Source organism: Spermophilus citellus (assembly GCF_964194105.1).
Source record: "Spermophilus citellus genome assembly, chromosome: 10".
Lineage (NCBI taxonomy): Eukaryota > Metazoa > Chordata > Mammalia > Rodentia > Sciuridae > Spermophilus > Spermophilus citellus.
This window is the reverse complement of record NC_138197.1, coordinates 129,963,627-129,983,531: the sequence shown is the minus strand read 5'-3', so window position 1 is coordinate 129,983,531 and position 19,905 is coordinate 129,963,627. Positions and strand designations below refer to the sequence as shown.

Sequence of the window (19,905 nt, the reverse complement as noted above, 5' to 3'; positions counted from 1 at the left end):
ATCAGCAGGGTTGAAAAGACACTTGAAAAAGGACTTTCTTGGTGCTGAGTCCTATATCATTTCATCTTCCTCACTCAGGATCATGTCATGTTTCCAGCCAGAGGGTTGGACAGATTTTCGATTTTCTTGACACTTCTCAAGGCACAGGTGTGACTTGAGAACAGGCCTCCAATTCGACCAGCTCCAACTCAAACTGGTTCAGCTTTTGCTGACAAAACCCAAATTAAGACATCTTGTAGTGCTCAGGTGTCCCGAGGGCACAGGGTGAAGTGCTGCTGTGGGCTTTACTTCAGGCGGCCTGAGGGCTCCAGCTAACTCTTCCCTTCTTTCTCCTGCACAGCGATGCCACTGGAGCGACATGTTCACAGGGAGGCTGAGGTCCGAGATCCCTCCAGCCCTGGTAAGGAATGAGCTGCCACTCTCCCCAGGCCATTCCCAACCTTTTTCTCATACCTGTTCTTTCTGGAGACTTAGTTGTATGTGTCTCCACATATAGCTAAGCCAAAGAAATGGAAGCCAGCCCAGTGTCTGCCCTATGTCCTGACCAGAAGTGCAGTGATGAGGACAGGCGGTATAGGGGATGGAGCCAAAGGATGGGGGTTCATATTGGAGGAAGTGGAACTGAGAACAGGTGTCTTGGGGTTTCTCCCCTCACTGTGGTCTTATCTCCTCCCTGACATCCTTTCCTGGCACCACCTCCCTACACCCTGGGTCCTGCTCCCTCATGACCTCAGTCTGCACACAGTCTACTGTGGTTGATCCATTGTTCTCTGGCCCCTCCCTTTCTCATTCCACTGCTTTTGGTTCTTGTCATGGATGGCTTCCCTCTGCTTCCTGTTCCTGGGGCTCAAAATTACTAGGGTCACATTCCCAGATTGAGTGTGCACATGTGTATGTTGAAGGGGCATCACACACAACAGAAGGCTTGCCTGGGCACCTGGTAGGGGGCCTGTCCTCCTGGCACAGAGCTGGTCTGTAGCAGCAGGCCTTTGAGGCACAGGTGTGGGGCTGTGGTTGGCATATGCACCCTGCTCCTTCTTGGGTCTTCATTCCTCTGGCCAGTACTGGTGTTCCTTACCAGGGCTGGAGGGATCTGGACAGAGGAATGAAGACTCAAGGAGGAGCAGGGCGCACATGCCAACCACAGCACCACCCTTCCTTCCACAGGGCTTCAATCTAGCAGACAACTGGGGTCATCCAGGGTGACAGGTGGTCTAATGGTCTTAGAGACGGGCCCTGGGGTTGGGGGGAGGCATCGATGAGGCCCTTAGAGAGTTGGTGGAGTTCGTGCCCAGTCTTGAAGGATGAACAAGACCAGGTGAGGCCAAGTTTCAGAATAAGGTTAAATGAACTCGTGGGTGATTGATTTTAGGGTAAAGCAAACTTCCCTGTGGCATCCTTGCTCCTGGACTCTCACTGTGCCATTCTTGGTTTTCTGTAATTTTAGCATTAATTTACTTTAGCATGAGGAGATAATTTTATTTCCACATTCCCTATTACGGCAACGAATCTTTTTTTTTTTTTATACTTTTTTTTTGTTTTTTGTGGCACTGGGGATTGAACCCAAGGCCTCACACATGCTAGGCAAGTGCTCTGCCTCTAAGCTACATCCCAGCCCTTTTTTTTTTTTTTTTAAAGAGAGAGTGAGAGAGGAGAGAGAGACAGAGACAGAGAATTTTTAATATTTATTTTTTAGTTCTCGGCGGACACAACATCTTTTGTTGGTATGTGGTGCTGAGGATCGAACCCGGGCCGCACTCATGCCAGGCAAGCGCGCTACCGCTTGAGCCACATCCCCAGCCCTAATTTTTTTTTTTTTTTTTAAGTTGTCAATGGACCTTTATTTATATGCAGTGCCTCACACATGCTAGGGCAGGCGCTCTACCACTGAACTACAGCCCCAGCCCATGGCAACAAATCTTTAGCTGAGGTTTAAGAGAACTTGGGGCAGGGAATGGCAGATGCAGTGAAGAGGAATGGACGCAGAGTAAGCAGTTGTGGCCGCCTGAGGGCTAGAGGTTAGCTGGGGCTCATAACCTGGGACCAGGCCTGCTGAGGGCAGGATGGCCAGAAAACATCCTGCTTTGTTGAGTGGTAGCAGGACAGAAGAAATGCCTGTACTTGTGGCTTGGGTGAAGACAGACTGTCCCCTCTCACATTCCTGTCACCGTGAGCCATCTGCCCAGTCCCATTTCTGTCCACTGTCTCTGGCAGTCTCCCCTCTGACCATTTCTCCTGGGGTTGGCGAGGCTGTAGTTACCCCAGCCTGGAAGGTTCTCAGGAGAACTCGGCATCTTCCTGCCAAGTCTGCTCATGTCACCTCCATGTGCCCAGATGCTCCCAGAAATCCCAGAGGAATTTGTGGGACCTGTCTCCCTCCTCCTGCACATCTGGGAAACCCCCAGCATCAGTAGGTTCTCCTCCCTCTGGGTGTAGACCTGGCTTTCCCTCTCTGCTTCCTGTCACACTGGCTGCCACGAATGTTACCTGCATCTCTGCTTCACACTCCCAGGGGGCACACAGCCTGCAGCCACCTCCTGCCTGTCTCCCTAGGCAGGGATGTTTTCTCTGTCCGGCAGCCTCTTCTCAGGCTTAGTGTCACAGTCTTCAAGGTTCTTACCTTCTTGACCCTGTGCTTGCCTCCAGGCCCGCAGCCTACTGCTCTGTTCTCTTGTGTCTCTGCTCCTATTTTGACTGCTGCCTGGAATCCTCTTAGGTTGACTGGTTAACTTCCATCCAGACTTGAGGTCAGATGCCACCTCCTACAGGGAGCCTTCCCAGTCTTACACACACACACACACATGCTCCATTCATTGGTTTTCAGGAGCCCTCGACAGGGTGTCCAGTGTGGGATCATACCAAGGAAAACTGTGTACCTAGTAGGTGTCTGAGAGACTGACCTAAGCTTCCCCTGTGTCCAGATCTCACTAGGGGAGGGACTCATCACTGCTGGGGCCCAGCTGGTAGAGCTAGATCTAAGTGACAACGCATTCGGGCCCGATGGTGTGCGTGGCTTCGAGGCCCTGCTCAAGAGCCCAGCCTGCTTCACCCTGCATGAACTCAAGCTCAACAACTGTGGCATGGGCATCGGTGGTGGCAAGGTAAGTATGGCAGCCCTGTGTACTCCCTCCTGCGTCCACATCTAAGCATGTGCCCTAGCCGTGGCCACCTTCTGTGATGGTCACCCTTCGCTTTTCTCATCAAAGGAGGAAATTCTCAAAGGCAGCAGCCTGCAGCTAGTGGGGAGAAAGTCTGGGAGGATAAGGTCGTCAAGAAACCATCCTAAGTTCCCATGTTGGCTTGGCAACGTGGAGGTGGTATTGCTGCATAACCTGCTTTGAACTGCTGGCTCTGCAGGCTCTGCAAAGTGCAGGGTTGGGGCATCCCTGCAACTCCCATCACTCAGAACAGCCAGCAGATCCATGGAGAGGAAGGAGCCCAGAAAGAGAAATGTGCTGCTCTGGGAGCACAGTCATCTCTATTCTTGGACACAATCTTGCTGTACTTGGCCTGCCAGCAAGTCAGGCTGGTTGGTGTAGAAAGTAGCTCCTTTGCTTCCCAGAATATGCACCAAGGAGGCCAGCCCTCCTTATTCCTTTCTTGGTCCTTTTGGGCTCCTTTAGACTGAGAGTTGAGACAGAGACCAGTCCTTACCCCCCACTTAGGCACATCCTGATCAAAGGGAGAAAGGGGCTCCGGCATAGGAAACTAACAGGCATTGGAGACATCTTCGTGAAATTGTGTACATGGATTACAGTGAAAGGTATATGGTGCTTTCCCTATTTTCCCACAAGAGTAAGTAGACTTGTACTTGAAGGAGTGGAGCACATGGCTGGTGTGGGAGGGATGTGGAATTTGAACCTTTGTCCACAAGGCTCCTTTCAGAGCACTAAAGGGAACCTGGGCTCACAGTATCCTAGGCTGAGGAAGAAGAGTGGCTGTCCCCACAGAGGGTGCTCTCTGCCCCATAGGAGGAACATACTCTGGGCACTCCCCCAAATCAAGATGCACTTCCCCAAATCTAACTGGGCAATAGGCTGTTCGTGTTTTGTGTTTTTGTTTTTTTTTTTAAAATCTTTATTTTGTTTGTTTATTTTTATGCGGTGCTGAGGATTGAACCCAGTGCCTCACATGTGCAAGGCGGGCACTCTGCCACTGAACTCCAGCCCCAGCCCCCTGTTCATGGGGGGGTTTTTTGTTTGTTTTTTTGTTTTTTCAGTATTTTTGTAAAAATATTTATTTATTTATTTTAGTTTTCAGTGGACACAACATCTTTGTATATGGTGCTGAGGATCGAACCCGGGCCACACGCATGCCAGGCGAGCGCGCTACTGCTTGAGCCACATCCCCAGCCCCTGTTTTCTCAGTATTTTTAAAAATATTTTTTAGTTGTTGATGGACCTTTATTTTTCTTTATTTTTTTATTTATTTGTATGTGGTGCTGAGAATCAAACCCAGTGTGTCACACATGCTAGGCAAGCGCATTACCACTGAGCCCCAGCCCCTGTTCGTGTTTTTAAGACACCATTACAATGTGCATCCACACAGAACACAAATAGAGCCCAACCTGGAGGGAGTGGGGTGTGGAGAGCCAGCAACACTAGTGTTCTTGCACCTTACCCTGTCACGTAGCAGTGCCAGGAGATGGGTCCATGAGCCCCTCCAGCTGGCCAGTGGTTGTGTGGCCTTCCCATACTTGAGTGGGTGGGGTGGGATGATGTGGGAAAGCTGAGTTTCCCAGGGCCAGGAAGCCACCTTGACTGACCAGCTCAGCTCTGGACTGTGCAGTAGTCTTCCCTTATTCACAGGAAATACATTCCAAGATACCCAGTGGGTACCTGAAGTCATGGGTGGTTCTTAATCCTATAGATACTGAGGCCCTATACATAAATTTATAAATTAGGCACAGTAAAAGGTTAAAAATAGAATTATGATATACTCTAATAAATGTTATATGGATGTGGTGGTGCACACTTACAGTGACTTGAAAGGCTGAGATAGAAGGATCACAAGTTCAAGGCTTGCCTAGCAAGACACCCTGCTAATAAATAAGAGCTGGGGTGTAGCTCTGTGGTAAAGTACCCCAGACTTCAATCCCAGTAAAAAGTAAAAATAAAAATTATGTGAAGGGCTGGAAGTATGACTTAATGGTAGAGCATTTGCCTAATGTTTGTGAGGTTAGGGTGAGGGTCCAGTCCCAGCACTGAAAGTGGGAGAAAAAAAATGAGTATCAGTTCTCACAAAATATGTACCATAGATCTTAGCAACCTTAATTTAAGATTTGTTTTCTGTCCTTAAGAGCTCTTACTTAGCTGGGTGTGGTGGCACGTGCCTGTAATCCCAGCAGCCAGGAGGCTGGGACAGAAGGATTGTGAATTCAAAGCCTGCCTCAGTAATTTAGCAAGGTTTAAGCATCTTAGTGAGACCCTGTTTCTATATATAAAAGGGCTGGGGGGGGCTGGGGATGTGGCTCAAGCGGTAGCGCGCTCGCCTGGCGTGTGTGCGGCCCGGGTTCGATCCTCAGCACCACATACCAACAAAGATGTTGTGTCCGCCGAGAACTAAAAAATAAATATTAAAAAAAAAAATTCTCTCTCTCCTCTCTCACTCTCTATTTAAAAAAAAAAAATTCTCTCTCTCTCCCCCTCTCTCACTCTCTCTTTAAAAAAAAAAAATAAAAAAGGGCTGGGGATGTGGCTCAGTGGCTAAGTGCCCCTGGGTTTAACCCCTAGTACCAAAAAAAACCACTCATGGAGGAAGCAGCTTATAGCTTCTCTTTGGCATATCCAAATTGCCATTGCTTCTCTTGTATTTTTGAGCCAAAATTTAAGTAAAATAAAGGTTATTTGAACACAAACATTGTGATATAGTCACAGCTGATAACCAGGTGATTACCAAATATTAGATAGTTCATGGGCAGGGGCACTTGCTTTGTGGACTCTGGACAAAGGGATGAGTCATTTCCCAGACACAAGTGAGGTTTCATCACACTATTCAGAATATATGTAATTTAAAACTGTGAGTCGTTTATTTCTAGGTTTGTTTGTTTTTTAATTCTGGGTACCATGGATTGAACCCATAGGGGCTTAACTGCTGAGCCACATCTCCAGCCCTTATTATTATTTTTTAAATATTTATTTTTTTAAATTGGAGTTGGACACAATACCTTTATTTTACTTAATTATTTTTTATGTGGTGCTGAGGATCAAACCAGGGCCTTGCCCATGCTAGGCAAGCACTCTATTGCTGAGCCACAACCCCAGCCCCTCCAGCCCTTATTTTTTAATTTTTAATTTTGTGACAGGATCTCATCAAGTTACTTAGGATCTCGCTGCATTGCTGAGCACATTGAGCTTGTGCTTCTTCTGCCTCCGCCTTCCAAGGTGCTGAGATTATAGGTGGGAGCCATTGCACCTGGCTTAGAATATATTTTGGACTGCAGTTGACTATGGATAACTGAGACTATGAACAAGGGGGACTCCGTAGCTCTCTGCTCCCTCCCTCACCACTGATTTAATAAGGCTCTGAGTCCTGGCCTTGCCATTCTGCACCTCCTGCGAGCTACAGCCCTTCAGTCGTTCCTTCCAGGTGGTAGGTATCAAGTGTGGCCCAGGTGCAGTAGCTGCCAGTCACAAATGTACTGGCCTTAGCCAGGTCATTTTCCCATCTGAGTCTTAGCTTCCTCATTTGTCAAGTGAGGCTCTTGCTACTTGCCTCCAGGCAGTTGTGAGGTTTGAAGAAGTGACTGCAAAAGTTCCTGGCAGGGCTCAGGACCTGGCAGGTGCTCTGTGGTATTCTTTGCTGTCTGCAGCACTTGTGGATCTTGCTACATTAACAGTGGGCTCTGAATCCCAGTGGCCAATCAGCATCTTTAAAGGCTTTGCCTGTTAGAGTAACCAGGTTAAAAGCTACCTTCTGGTTGCACATCAAGGACAGGGTAGGCTGGGTTTTTAGGTTTGTGCCCCCAGCAGATGATAAAGACTGCTGTGTCCACTTGGCCTTGGCACAGGCTTGTGTCAGTTGGAGTGGTTGGATTAGGGCAGCTCCCTCAGGCACCTTGTAGTCTAGAAGAGAAACTGCAAGGTTTGGGTTCTTGTCTACAGTCTGCCACACATATAGTTATCATAAGAAAGTTTTTGAGCTGGGTGGTAGCATATGCCTCTAGTTCTAGCTATTTGGGAGACAGAGGCAGGATCATCACTTGAGCTGAGTAGATCAAGGCCACTTTGGGCTAGTGGCAGACATCTGTAATCCCAGCCACACAAGAGGCTGAGGCAGGAGTGCCTCAGTGCGGCTGCAGCAAAATAGCCGGGGGGGGGGGGGGGGGGGGTGACGAACAACTTGTGTAGATTGATACAGCAGGAGAGGGAGCTGTTTATTGCAGGACAACAGAGGTATTTATACATTCCACACAGCTTATCTAATTAACATAAACTAGATACAGCAGTCAACCAATAATGAATCTCCACACTTAATGGCTTGTTGGTGTTACTTCACAAACCACTCCCTCTGGCATTTTGCCAGGCGCCATCCAGACTTGTTTACAGACTCTAACATTTGCCAGGCGCCATCCAGACTTGTTTACAGACTCTAACACAGGAGGATCACAAATTCAGCCAGCCTCAGCAACTTAGTGAGATCTTTTCTCAAAATGAAAACAAAGGGGCCAAGGTGTGGCTCAGCGGTAGAGTGCTTACCTCGTATGTGTGTGGTGCTGGGTTCTATCCTCAGCACCACATAAAAATAAATAAATAAAGTAAAGGTATTGTGTTCATCTACAACTAAAATATATATATATATATATATATAAAATAAAAAGGGGGCTTGGGTTGTGGCTCAGTGGTAGAGTGTTTGCCTTGCAGGTGTGAGGCCCTGGGTTCGATCCTCAGCATCATATAAAAATAAATTAATAAAAATAAAAAGGACTGCCGATATAATCAGTGATAAAGCACTCCTGGGTACATATTGAAAGAAGAGGCCTCTGTCCCTCTCTGAGCCATTTATTCTTCAATTGGAAAGTGGGAGTCATGGTAGTGGTACCCAGCAGAGGGTTTGTCACAATTCAGTGAGCTAACTGGAATCCCTTACCCACATGCTCCATCCACTGTGATGGTCTTTCCCTTCCTTTAGCAAGTCCCAGTCTCTATGAAGCTAAATCCCATAGGCTGGTGTGACACAAAACAAGAAATATTAAAGCTCGTTGTAAACAGGTATGTGAGCTATGATCGTGAAGCATTAGCTGTTCCGAGTCCCCTGATTCACTACTGGCAGGGGGTGGAACATTGAAAAGCAGTTCAGAGGCAGTTAGGAGAAGGGTCTCCTGCCATGGTGTGTATCCTTTCCCTTTCCAACAGATCCTGGCAGGGGCTCTGACTGAGTGTCACCGGAAATCCAGTGCCCAGGGCAAGCCACTGGCCCTGAAGGTCTTCGTGGCTGGCAGAAACCGTTTGGAGAATGATGGAGCCACTGCTTTGGCAGAAGCTTTTGGGGTGAGTCATTTCCATTCTGCTCCACCAGGCATGAAGGCGGACTAGGTAGGGGACTTACAGTCCTGGTGTAAATCCCAGGGCTGGTCCTCAGCTTACCCTCCGGTGAGTTGCTTACCCTCTCTGAGCCTGTTAGCTTGTCCTGTGATGGACCAGAATTCCTGTAGTCTGTGTCCAGAAAGATTCCAGTGAGTTAGCAGCTGCTCCCTTGAGTGCTGTTTGAGAAGACTGTGAGCCTTTGGATAGGGAAAGTTGTTCTACCTGAGTGCTCCCTGCTAGCACAGCATCAGTGCCAGGGCAGATGAGTACATCAGACTTGTTCTGAGACAGGGAGATGGACAGAAGCAGCCCAGGGGCTAGGTACCACATGCAGTACTATTGGGGAACCTTGTGCCCTGGGTTATCCTTGAGACCTTGTTGGTGAGCTGCATGAGGACTGTCCTGCCCTGCCTTGGGCATAAGTAGGATCTTTAGGCTCTATTCTTCTCTGTTCCTAATTTAAATGTTTTATAGGCTGATGGTATGCTAGCAGCATCCCTCATTCTGTGCCTCAGAGTGACCTGTCTGCTGAGCTGCTTAAAGAATCTTTTAATAGCCTCAGTGAGAGTGGTCATTGCAGAGACCTGCTCTGTCTCACTGAACCCCTAGCTACATGGTCCTTATAGTGCAGAGGACACCACACTAAGAAATCTATACTCTGGTTCCAGGCTTCCCTCTTCAGAGCTATGTGATCCTGGTAGTTGCTTAGCTTCTCTGATCTCTAGTCTTTTCTATCTGGTAGGGATCCTAATCCCAGATGGATCCTCCTTGGGATTATAGAGAGGATCACATGCAGTCATGTCCAAAAATATGCTTTTGATATCTGTGCCCCCAAAACCTATAGACAAATCCCTGCTCAGTATTGGTGGCCCCTCCCTGTGTGCTGCTTTTGTGTCTGCCAGATGTCACTGACATGGGCCCACCTTTCCTCTCTTTCCTTTTGCCCTTGCAGATCATTGGAACTCTGGAGGAGGTGCACATGCCACAGAATGGGATCAACCACCCTGGTGTCACAGCCTTGGCCCAGGCCTTCTCCATCAACCCCCTGCTGCGGGTCATCAACCTCAATGACAACACCTTCACTGAGAAGGGTGCAGTGGCGATGGCTGAGGTGAGGTGGGCATGTTGGGGCAGATTGTGCTAGGTAGACAGGGTCCAGCTGCTACCTTTGCTTTACTGACAAGGACCTCCACCTCCCTGCTTCCACAGTGTGTGCCCCACATTCATGTGCACTTGTCCAAATAGGTCACACATCATGAAGGGACCTTGTCCTTCTTAGGCAGCTCTGAGTGTTCTTGTTGCCTGAATCTTGAGCAGCCTCCATGCCACCCCCAGCAATTGGTGCTCTTTTTGTTCTCAGGCCACACAGGAGAGGGCTGCTCTGGTCCCATCTGTTTCCTCATTGATTCGTTTATCAGCTATTTATTGAGGCCCTCTTCAGTGTCCAGTTTGTACCAGATGCAAACTATGCAGGATCCCACCTTCACAGAGACAAATTCAAAGAGAAAAGTCACTGATGAGGGCTTTGCAGAGCTCCAGACACAATAGCTGCCTGGGTACCATAGCTTTGGGTTGGGCTACAGAGGCTGCTAGGCCTGTTGATGTGGGTGTAGCAGAGGCAAGCACAGGTGTCAGTATCCAGGGTCAGACTTGGAGTAGGCTTCCTGGAAGAGCTTGCATTTTGGCTAAGTTTTTCAGGACAGCTGAACTTTTTCTGGACAAAGCTCTTTCAGGCATAGGGACCAACAGAATGTGGAAGGTCCAGAGACTGGGGAGGGAGCCTTGCTTGATTGGTCCTGGTTTGAAATGACTAGGATTCAAGGGTGTGGAAGGGATGAAGAAGGGGAAGAGAGGCAGCAAGACCATGTGGCCTCACTAACTCCATGAGACGCTCCTGTAAGTGAAATGGAGCCATGGAAGGTTCTAGGCAGTGGCTGATTAGATGAATGGTTCAGGAAATCTGGCTCTAACATGGGGATGGGGAATGTGGTGGCAGAGACTTAGCCAGGGGCCTGAAGGCCAAAAAGAGGTGACAGAAGAAAAGCTGATGTAGAAGAGGCCAAACCCAGACACAGAGAGGCTAGTGTGCCATGACTGATAGTTGGGTATGACATTGTTAGGCTTGCAGTGGACCTGGTTGAGGCCTATACCCTCACCATGAGCCCTCTCTTTCTCCTTATAGACCCTGAAGACCTTGCGGCAGGTGGAGGTGATCAATTTTGGGGACTGCCTCGTGCGCTCCAAGGGGGCCATTGCCATCGCAGACGCCGTCCGTGGGGGCCTGCCCAAACTGAAGGTACCTCTGATCTTCCCTCCGGGCTCAGGTTTCCCCACGCTCAGGAGCCCTGCCCATGCAGGGTAGGGGTCTGGGCTGAAAGCAGATGGGCTGGGGCCATAGCTCCTCCACTCGTGTGATTTTGTGCAAGTCTCTTTACCTTTCCAAGACACAGTTTCTTCATTTAAAATAATGGGAGGAAGGCAGTAATGTGCATCATTCTAATATAATTTACGTAAGTATGTTTAGTATTTGATACTTCATTGAGTACATGGCATTTTATTGTATTTATTTTTCTCACCTGCCTTTTCCTCTTGTGAGGAAAGTGAAGTTTGAGGACAAATAGCACCTGGTCTTCTGGCTCAGATCTCTGCCTGTCCCCATCCTCTCCTCTTACTCTTAGGAGCTGAACCTGTCATTCTGTGAGATCAAGAGAGATGCTGCCTTGGCTGTTGCTGAAGCCGTGGCAGACAAGGCTGAGCTGGAGAAACTGGACCTCAATGGTAGTCAGGGTGGGACAGCCTCAGCACAGTCCTGTGGGACTGAGCCTGGCACCATCTTGACCTTCCTGTCTTCCCTGAGCAGGAAACGCTCTAGGAGAAGAGGGCTGCGAGCAGCTGCAGGAGGTGCTGGAGAGCTTCAACATGGCCAAGGTGCTGGCGTCCCTCAGGTAGGGAACCGTATGGGTGATCGCAGACGTCAGACATCAGGCTATTCCTTCAATTTTTTCCACTTATATTCATCCAAAATTTGTTCCTTGGGCCTCTGTTATGTGTTAGGCGCTGTGCCCGACACTAGGGAAAAAAGAATGAGAGGTTAAGGTTTCTTTCCTGTAGAAATAAGGCAGAATGTCCAAGCCATCGTGTGTTTAGCAGAGGGACATGAGGGGTTGAGCAAGGCCCCCCTGTGGAATGGCAAGTCTCCAAAGGGCTGATGTTAGTTAGATCAGATCTTAGTGTAGCAGGAGCAGCAAGTATGGAGTGTGGGAGGCAGGTCCCCTTGCAGGAACGGGCTCAGTGTTATTCTAAGGGCCTAACTAGAGGGTGATAGATAGGTATAAGAGTGAGGATTCCAAGCCCATGTGGCAAGGGTGGGCAGCGAGGCAGCTGCTTCTCCTGCTGGATTACAGTTGGTTTGTGCCCTTGCCACCCTGCTCTTTCTACCTCTCTCCTCTCCCAGTGGGTCTTGCTCATGTGTCCTTCAGTTAGATACCCTCAAGCCTGGGCCCAGGCTGCTGCTGGAAACTGAGCACTCAGCAGTTGGCTGAACCTCCAGAGACTGGTGGTCCAGGAGAACTGGAATGCTTTCCCTAGGGTCAAGGAACTCCCTCATCTCCCCTTCCCCCACACCTGAAGCTTGCTGTGGTCAGCAAGAAGTAAATGTCACTGTCCTGAGCATCTCAGCCTAGAAAGGTTCTGCCAAGCCCTGTGACAGTTTTCTTACTTTTCTTTGCCTCTGAGTGGAATGGAGGCCTTTGAGATAGAGACAAGTTCTGATTCTGTGTCCATGGCATGGGCTTACAAGGGTGATGCTCTGCCCTGAGATCGCGTGGCTCTCTTGCCCTCCCCAGGCTCTGTTGTGTCTCTGGGCTTACAGAGCCAGGCCTCTGAGCCAGTGTGGTCCACTGGGCAGGGAGGATCTGCTTTAGCCAATTCCCCTCTGCAGTGATGATGAAGGTGAGGAGGATGAGGATGAGGATGAGGAGGAAGGAGAAGAGGAAGAGGAGGAAGAAGAGGAAGAGGAAGAAGAAGAGGAGGAGGAAGAAGAGGAAGAAGATGAGGAAGAGCCCCAGCAGCAAGGGGAAGAGTCAACCACCCCCTCAAGAAAAATTCTGGACCCCAACAGTGGGGTAAGTGCCTTGTCATTTGCTCGGATCAGAGTTTAAAAATAGAGTGAAAAGTGAGGCATATTATAGAAACCCTGATGTTTTCCTTTTTTCATCTCCCAGTGGGTTATTCTGGTGACTCTTAGGGACAGCCCTCTGTTGTGGAGATTGTGGCTAGGATCGTGACACATACTTGGCATTCCTTGCTTGGCTGTGGTGGCACTGGGCCCCCATTCATTGTGTTCTCTCATAGGTGTGTAGGACCAGGACTGTCCACATTCCCGTTGAGCTGGGCTTCTTCCCTGGGTTCTGGAAGCAGTCAGATGGCGAGGCGCTTCTTGGGTGTCAGTGTCCTTTGGGCAACACTGGCCTAAACTAGACTGTAGTTCCTAGAAGGATCACTTTAGCAGCCCCTGTGTGCCTCTCTCTTGAGTCATTTCTGGGGCCTTGCACATCTTGGTAGAGATTTACTTGTAGTGTTAGGAAGGTACCTTGTTCTCTCCCCCAAAGGTTTCAGGACCAGGAGTGGGGAACTGCGCAGAGTAGGAGGAATAAGTCTGAACTCAGTCCTTGACTGGCTGGAGAGAGGAGTGGGTGTTCTGGGAGTGGGAATGCGCACAGCTGGGTTGAGGAATCGGGGGTTTGGAATCTATAAACCCCCCTGCCACCCTTTTCTCAGGAGCCAGCTCCTGTGCTGTCCTCCCCGCCTCCTGCAGACGTCTCCACCTTTCTGGCATTCCCTTCTCCAGAAAAGCTGCTGCGCCTTGGACCCAAGAGTTCTCTGCTGATAGCCCAGCAGGTAAGAGCACTTCCTGACTGCAGGTGCCTGGGCCCTGCGGTTGTCAAAGGGAAGGGACACATAGAACTTCGGGGAGGGGAAGGATGTTCTCAACTGGGGGTCTGGCCTGCCACTGTTTTGTTTCAGTATGAACACATGCATGTGAGTGTTTCTGCTGTATCTGGTACCCTTCAGTGGATGCAGATGTCCGCATCCCAGTGGGAACACACTTTTGGCCTGCAGTAAGTGTGGCCTGCCATACTCCAGCAATGACTATAGAGTTAGGGGATTTTCTCAAGACTCTTGCATATGTGTGCCTATTCAGTTACTTCTAGAAGAGTGCTCCCCCCCAGGAAGCCTCTGTATATGAGGTCCCCTCTCTCTGGAGTTTAGCTACACAGAGGACACTTGCTTCCACTATATCATTCATGAAGCTTCCTGGGATCTGCAGTCCACCTGCCCCAGGACTTCTTGGCAGATCAGGTGTATGTTGCAGGGAGGCGACCCTTGCTCCAGCCTCACTTGGTTCATTGGTTCATTCAGAGATGATTATCAAGCACCTGTTTCCTGCTTGGCACTCAACTTGGACATGATTTTATTGATCTTTTGAACTTGTCACTTTTTTCCTCCCCTAGACTGGCCTCAAACTCCTAGGCTTTTTCTTTCATAATGAATGAAATTATATAAACCTTTTTGTGTCCTAACATTCTCATTTCACACCATTCTGCGTTTTCCTGTCAGAACTCTTTTCGTGCCCTTCCAGTGTGTAGACCTGACACTTAAAAGCAATCCACAATTTCTGGACATTTATATTTTTTTTCACTTTTCCCCATTGTCATTGAAAATGAAGTAAATTTCCATGCATGTTCTGCATTTGGGATGAGTTTTTCAGGCTAGATGACAAGAGGACTGACCACTGGGTCCTGAGGGTAATGATTTTGTTTGTTTTTGTTTTTTAATGGTACTGGGGATGGAGCCCAGTACCTCTTGTGTGCTAGGCAAGCTTTTGACCACTGAGCTACACCCCGCAGCCCTTTGGGTTTTGTATTTGAGACAACTTCTTGCCAAATTTCTAAGACTGGCCGCCCCAAACTTGCGGCCCTCCTGTCTTAGCCTCCTGAGTAGCTGGGGTTTTTTTAGGAATTTGCCGTCGGGCCTGACTGGGGTTAATAGAATTTTTGTTTATTCATCTGTTCAGTCACCCCACAGCTGCATACATTTCGTGGCCTGTGCACATATTGCCAAGGCCTTGTCTGACCAGCAGCAGAACCCAGGCATCTCCACCATGCACCAGAGCCCCGGGCCCATGTGACCAACTCTTTGTTTCTTGTGACCTCAGACGGATACATCTGACCCGGAGAAAGTGGTCTCTGCCTTCCTGAAGGTGTCCTCTGTGTTCAAGGATGAAGCCACAGTGAGGACAGCAGTGCAGGATGCAGTAGGTAACTCAGGATGGGTGGTTTCCTCTGCATACCTGTGACCCTCTAGGCCCCACTCTTGGTAATCTCTGGCTGAGCAGTCAGCACAGCAGGCATGAATGGGAGGACGGCAGTGCTGCAGATGCAGGCCACGCAGGAAACAGCCCAACTGTGGCAGAGGGTAGCACATGGACAGCGGCTTTGTGACATTGACTTGTAGCTGTTGGCACTCCTATGTTCCTGCACTGACAAAGCCATTTGACCCCAATCTTACATCAGGTTCTTGAGCAGGCTGGTGGCTCTCCTATGGGTCAGTGTTCTGTTTTTGTTTTGTTTGTTTTGGGTTTTGTTTGTTTGTGGTTAAGGATTAATTAAATCCAGGGGCACTTTGCCACTGAGATATAACTCCAGCGCTTTTTATTTTTTATTGTGAGAAAGTATGTTACTAAGGTGCTCAGGCTGGCCTCCAACTTATGATTCTCCTGTGTCAGCCTCTCATGTCACTGGGATTACAGGTGTGTGCCACCATGCCCACCTTGCTTTCCTGTATTTTGGAGCTGGGGAAACTTCTGCCCTTCCCAGAGCCATATGGCTGTACACAGTTAGAACTTAGGCCAGGTAGTCACATCTCCAAGGCCCTGTGGATAAGTTCTGTGAGGGAAGGGCCTTTGTCCCACCTGGGAGCCTCTTTATATGCAGTTTCTGCCCTCTGAAGGTCACTTATGGAGAGGACACCTGCTTTTCACCACCATTCGTGAGGCTTCCTGGGATCTGCAATCCACCTCCCCCAAGTGCCTCCAACCCATTCTCTCAATTCCCTCCAGTCTGGTACCTGTCACCTGTAACCTTATTGCCATCTTTTTGATGTGGACCAGATTTGGCTGAGCAGAGAGGAGAAGAAAGGCCCTGCAGAAAAGCTCAGCTCATGGCAAAGGAGAGAAAGGAATAGGAGCACGTGTGGCACTTTTTTCCTTGATTGGTGCTGGAAGGCAGGAGCTGATCCTCCCTCAGAAGCAAGGCTGGGGAGGAGGCAGGGTCAGTGGGAATCTCCAGGACGCTTCCTCAAGGGTCCACTGTGGGCATTTGTAGGAACAAAAGGCCTGAATTCACTTTCCCATAAAAAAATCAAACAGTTCCTGCAGGTCCCCTTGCCTTGTCAAAATATCAAAAACCTCACCCAGTGGTGGTCTCCCTCGCTAAATTCTGCCCCCACCGTATCTAGTACCCATGTCCTGTGATCTCTCCCCATATCTACCTCTTGTTTTTTGGGGGGTGAGGAGTGGGGTTTTTGGTTTTGGGGTACTAAGAATTAAACCCAAGGGCCCTTTACCACTGAACTATTCCCCAGCCCTTTTTATTTTGAGATAGGGTCTAATTGCTAAGGCTGGCCTCCAATTTGCAATCCTCCTGCCTGAGATTACAAGGCATGCCTTACCTCACTTGTCTCACCTGTCTCATGTCTACCTTTTGGTAGGGCAGGGAGGGCTGTTTCCGTTCTCCTCTGCTCAACCAAAAAAAAATCTAGCTTATTACAAAGAAATGGCAACCAGGTGACAGGTGTCAAACTACAGGGAACTGTGTTTGAGGGGCTCTGAATGTTCTTTGACCCATGCCTAACTCTGTCCTGCATCCTGTGCCTTTACTCCTGCCCCTGTAGATGCCCTCATGAAGAAGGCCTTCAGCTGCTCCTCCTTCAACTCCAATGTCTTTGTTACCAGGCTCCTCGTCCACATGGGTCTGCTCAAGGTGAGGCTGGAAGGAGTGGCGGCCTGGGAGGGAGGAGGCAGGCAGCTGAAGGTGCACTCCCAGCACAGCCTATACTGAAGTCTGGATCTGCTTAAATAGCCTTGGGCTTTAAGAAGGGATCTCAGCTAGGCCTCAGCCACATGGCTGTGTCAGCAGAATCTAGGTAGTGGGGATCAAGGGCTCCCAAGTAACTTTGGGGCTCACCTGCCTTTCTGTGTTGCCTTGCAGAGTGAAGATAAGATCAAGGCCATTGGCAACTTATATGGCCCCTTGATGGTGCTGAACCACATGGTGCAGCAGGACTACTTCCCCAAGGCCCTGGCACCCCTGCTTCTGGCATTCATGACCAAGTGAGTGTGACCTTGTTGACATTTTACTTCAGCCTGTTCAGGAGGTGCCAGGTCTAGGAGTCCAGCCCAGCACCTCAGTGTGCAAAAGGCAGAGGGGCAGTCATTGCGAAAACTAGAAAAATTGAGTCTGGCACAAAATGGCCTCCCTAGCTGGGGAGCCCCTGCTGGAGGCTGAGCTTCAGATCCTGATATGTTCACCCCATTCACTGAATTTTCTTCCCTGCAGGCCCAATGGTGCCCTAGAATCCTGTTCCTTTGCCCGCCACAATCTACTGCAGACGCTCTACAAGGTCTAGACTCAAAGCTGGCCTCGATTTATCCCTCAGCCTGTGCCGGGGACTTGGATGAACTGAGCTGCAGCCTATGCCCCCCACAGACAGGACTCTTGACCAGAGGCAGGGAGGGTCTTTGTCTCATGTGTCATGTCAGTTCCCTGAGAATGTGTGTGGTGTGTGTGCTTCCTGTTGGCTGGGGTTTCTGCATCTCTCTGCTGGACTGATCCTGGTCCACCATGAGGAACTGGCCCTTGGGGCAAGGGGTGCAGGCTGCTTTGCCATTAAACTCACTGCCATCTGAGGGCACTCTGCTGATCTGTGCCTCAGGCCTGAGTCTCTGGTGGCTGTCTCACCTCCTCTGCAGCCTTCCTGCCCACTCCTGGGCTGCACAAAGCCTGGGAAGCCGCTGTCCATGTGCTACCCTCTGCCACAGTTGGGCTGTTTCCTGCGTGGCCTGCATCTGCAGCACTGCCGTCCTCCCATTCATGCCTGCTGTGCTGACTGCTCAGCCAGAGATTACCAGGAGTGGGGTCGAGTGCTTGTCAGCAGAGGGCAGGCCCTGGCCCCCATGCCACATGGACCAGAAGAGGAGCCAGGGGCTGGCACCAGTCAGTCCAGGAGCAGGAGCTGCCTCAGGCTGTGCTGGCTCTGGTGCCCATTGGGGACTGAGCTGGGCAGGCCCAGACCTGTTCTTAAGCCCAGAGAGAGAGTGGCAGATCCCCCTGATGCGTGAGCTGCATCTTGAGGTCAAGGGAGAGATGGGATTGGGCTGAGCAGGAGGTGCCCTCTGACCTCCTTTAGTGGCCACGGGTACCCACCTTGTTTGTGCTTCCTCCTTGTGCTCTGTGTTTGTCTGGGCTGTGCCTGGGAGCTTAAATAAAGTCATGTCTGCCAGCTGCAGAGACCAAGAAGAGTCTTTCCCCTGAAGTGGGACATTCTCTGACCTCTTCCCTCAGGGCCCAGGTGCATCCTCCACTGTCTGATGTCTTCCTCTGGGCAGTGGTGCCCAGTTGGGCTTTTTTTTTTTTGTGGTACTGGAGATTTAACCCAGAGGCACTTAACCACTGAGCCACATCTCCAGTCATGTTTTTAAATTTATTTTTTGTAGGTGTAGGTGGACACAACACAATGCCTTTATTTTTATGTGGTGCTGAGGATCGAACCCCGGTCCCGCTGGTGCTAGGTGAGCACTCTTATCGCTAAGCCACAATCCCAGCCCTGTTTTTAAATTTTTATTTATTGAACACAGGCACTCAACCACTGAGCCACGTCCCCTGACCTATTTTTTATTTAGAGACAGGGTCTTGCTCTGCTTAGTGCCTCACTTTTGCTGAGACTGGCCTTGAATTTGCAATCCCCCTGTCTCGGCCTCTCAAACCACTGGGAATACTACAGGCATGTGCCACAATGCCCAGCAGATGGGGCCTATTTTACCTGTATGCCCACACCTTGCCCGTTACTCCACTTTTGGTCTCACCTTCTTTAGCTTCTTCGTTGTTCCTTCATTTTTGGACCCAGCTGGGCCACACTGTCCATAGGCCCCCGGCCTTGCTGGCTGTAGTCAGGAGCCACTGGACCTGACTGGCAAGGTCACTTCGGAGATTTGGGCCCAACTAGCAACCACACAGGATGTCAAGGCCATCTCCCTTGTGGTCCTTCGCTCCACTGCCACACATCTGAGGATTCCCAGCAGACCTTCCTTACCTCCTACCTTCACAGGGGACCTCGTGGGAGCCTGCGTTCCCCTACAGGGGGCTTCCAAGAAAAGTTCCTCTTAAGGCTTCTTAGGCAGCGTTTCCTTTGGCTATCTCTTGGACAGCTTGTTGCTGTAAACAAAGTTCCTGACAAGAACAACTCAGCAGAAGTCTAGTTTGGCTTATGGTTTCAGAGGTCTCGTTGCTTTTTCTCTGAGCCACAGGAAGACAGAACATGAAGGGCATGTTGGAGGAAAGTTGCTCAGCTCTGGTGGCTATGAGGTAGGAGGGGGGATCCAGGGATAAAGTATATATGATCCCTTAGGCTAACATCCCCCAGTGACCCACTTCTCCAGCCATGCACCACCTGCCTACTTAATACTTAGTGGATTAATGATTTGAAGGGATTACTAAGTGGACTAAACCACTGATGAGGTTAGACCTCTCATAATCTGATCATTTCACCTGCATTAATAGGACCTTTCCAGGACACCGCATATCCAAACCATTAACAGGATGGTAGAGTTGCTGCCAGGGCCCTATGATATCTACCCCCGCCCCACCCCGCCCTCAGCTTTGACTTCTGACTGGCCCCTGTTCTGAGCTCTAGAGCCATAGGCACTTCCCTTTTGAAATTCCCAGTTTGGTTAGGAGACCAAGCCCTCAGTATAGGGACAGTAGGCAGTGGGGTGAGGAAAACAGTCTTGCTGTTCAAATTGGCCAAGGTTCTCTGGCCTGGCTCTTATGCTAGATGGCATGGGCTAACCTCCCTAGGGCAATGTACTTAACAAAGCTTTAGCTCAGACTATAACCAAAGATCTCATTTCACTCAGGACAAACCATCAGTACCTGACTCCTAGAGCCTTGTCAGGAAGAATGCTGCTTGCTCTCTGAAGCGGAGGATTCTGACTTCCCTGGCCCCACATCACCAGTTCTAGGTGGAGAGAATAACCTGGGCCTGTAATTTGCTTACTGTGGTCTCCTTTGGGATTTCCTCCAGACCATGATCCTGGGCCTGA

General features: G+C 49.8%; 1 protein-coding gene across 2 annotated transcripts in view; it reads left to right on the top strand.

Moving 5' to 3' along the window:
* The window catches only part of RANGAP1 (Ran GTPase activating protein 1), a 29,386-nt gene extending 9,930 nt beyond the window's left edge, over nucleotides 1-19,456 (top strand). For both annotated transcript variants that reach the window (XM_081310511.1, XM_081310512.1), the window contains 13 exons: nucleotides 341-400; nucleotides 2,922-3,101; nucleotides 8,355-8,489; nucleotides 9,478-9,636; nucleotides 10,708-10,821; nucleotides 11,204-11,303; nucleotides 11,386-11,470; nucleotides 12,466-12,649; nucleotides 13,305-13,424; nucleotides 14,743-14,845; nucleotides 16,479-16,567; nucleotides 16,796-16,917; nucleotides 17,144-19,456. In XM_081310511.1, the coding sequence (XP_081166637.1) occupies nucleotides 341-400; nucleotides 2,922-3,101; nucleotides 8,355-8,489; nucleotides 9,478-9,636; nucleotides 10,708-10,821; nucleotides 11,204-11,303; nucleotides 11,386-11,470; nucleotides 12,466-12,649; nucleotides 13,305-13,424; nucleotides 14,743-14,845; nucleotides 16,479-16,567; nucleotides 16,796-16,917; nucleotides 17,144-17,213 (1,521 nt within the window). In that variant the 3' untranslated portion in view covers nucleotides 17,214-19,456. The remainder of the gene's footprint in view (nucleotides 1-340; nucleotides 401-2,921; nucleotides 3,102-8,354; nucleotides 8,490-9,477; nucleotides 9,637-10,707; nucleotides 10,822-11,203; nucleotides 11,304-11,385; nucleotides 11,471-12,465; nucleotides 12,650-13,304; nucleotides 13,425-14,742; nucleotides 14,846-16,478; nucleotides 16,568-16,795; nucleotides 16,918-17,143) is intronic.
* The last annotated feature ends 449 nt before the right edge of the window (nucleotides 19,457-19,905 follow it).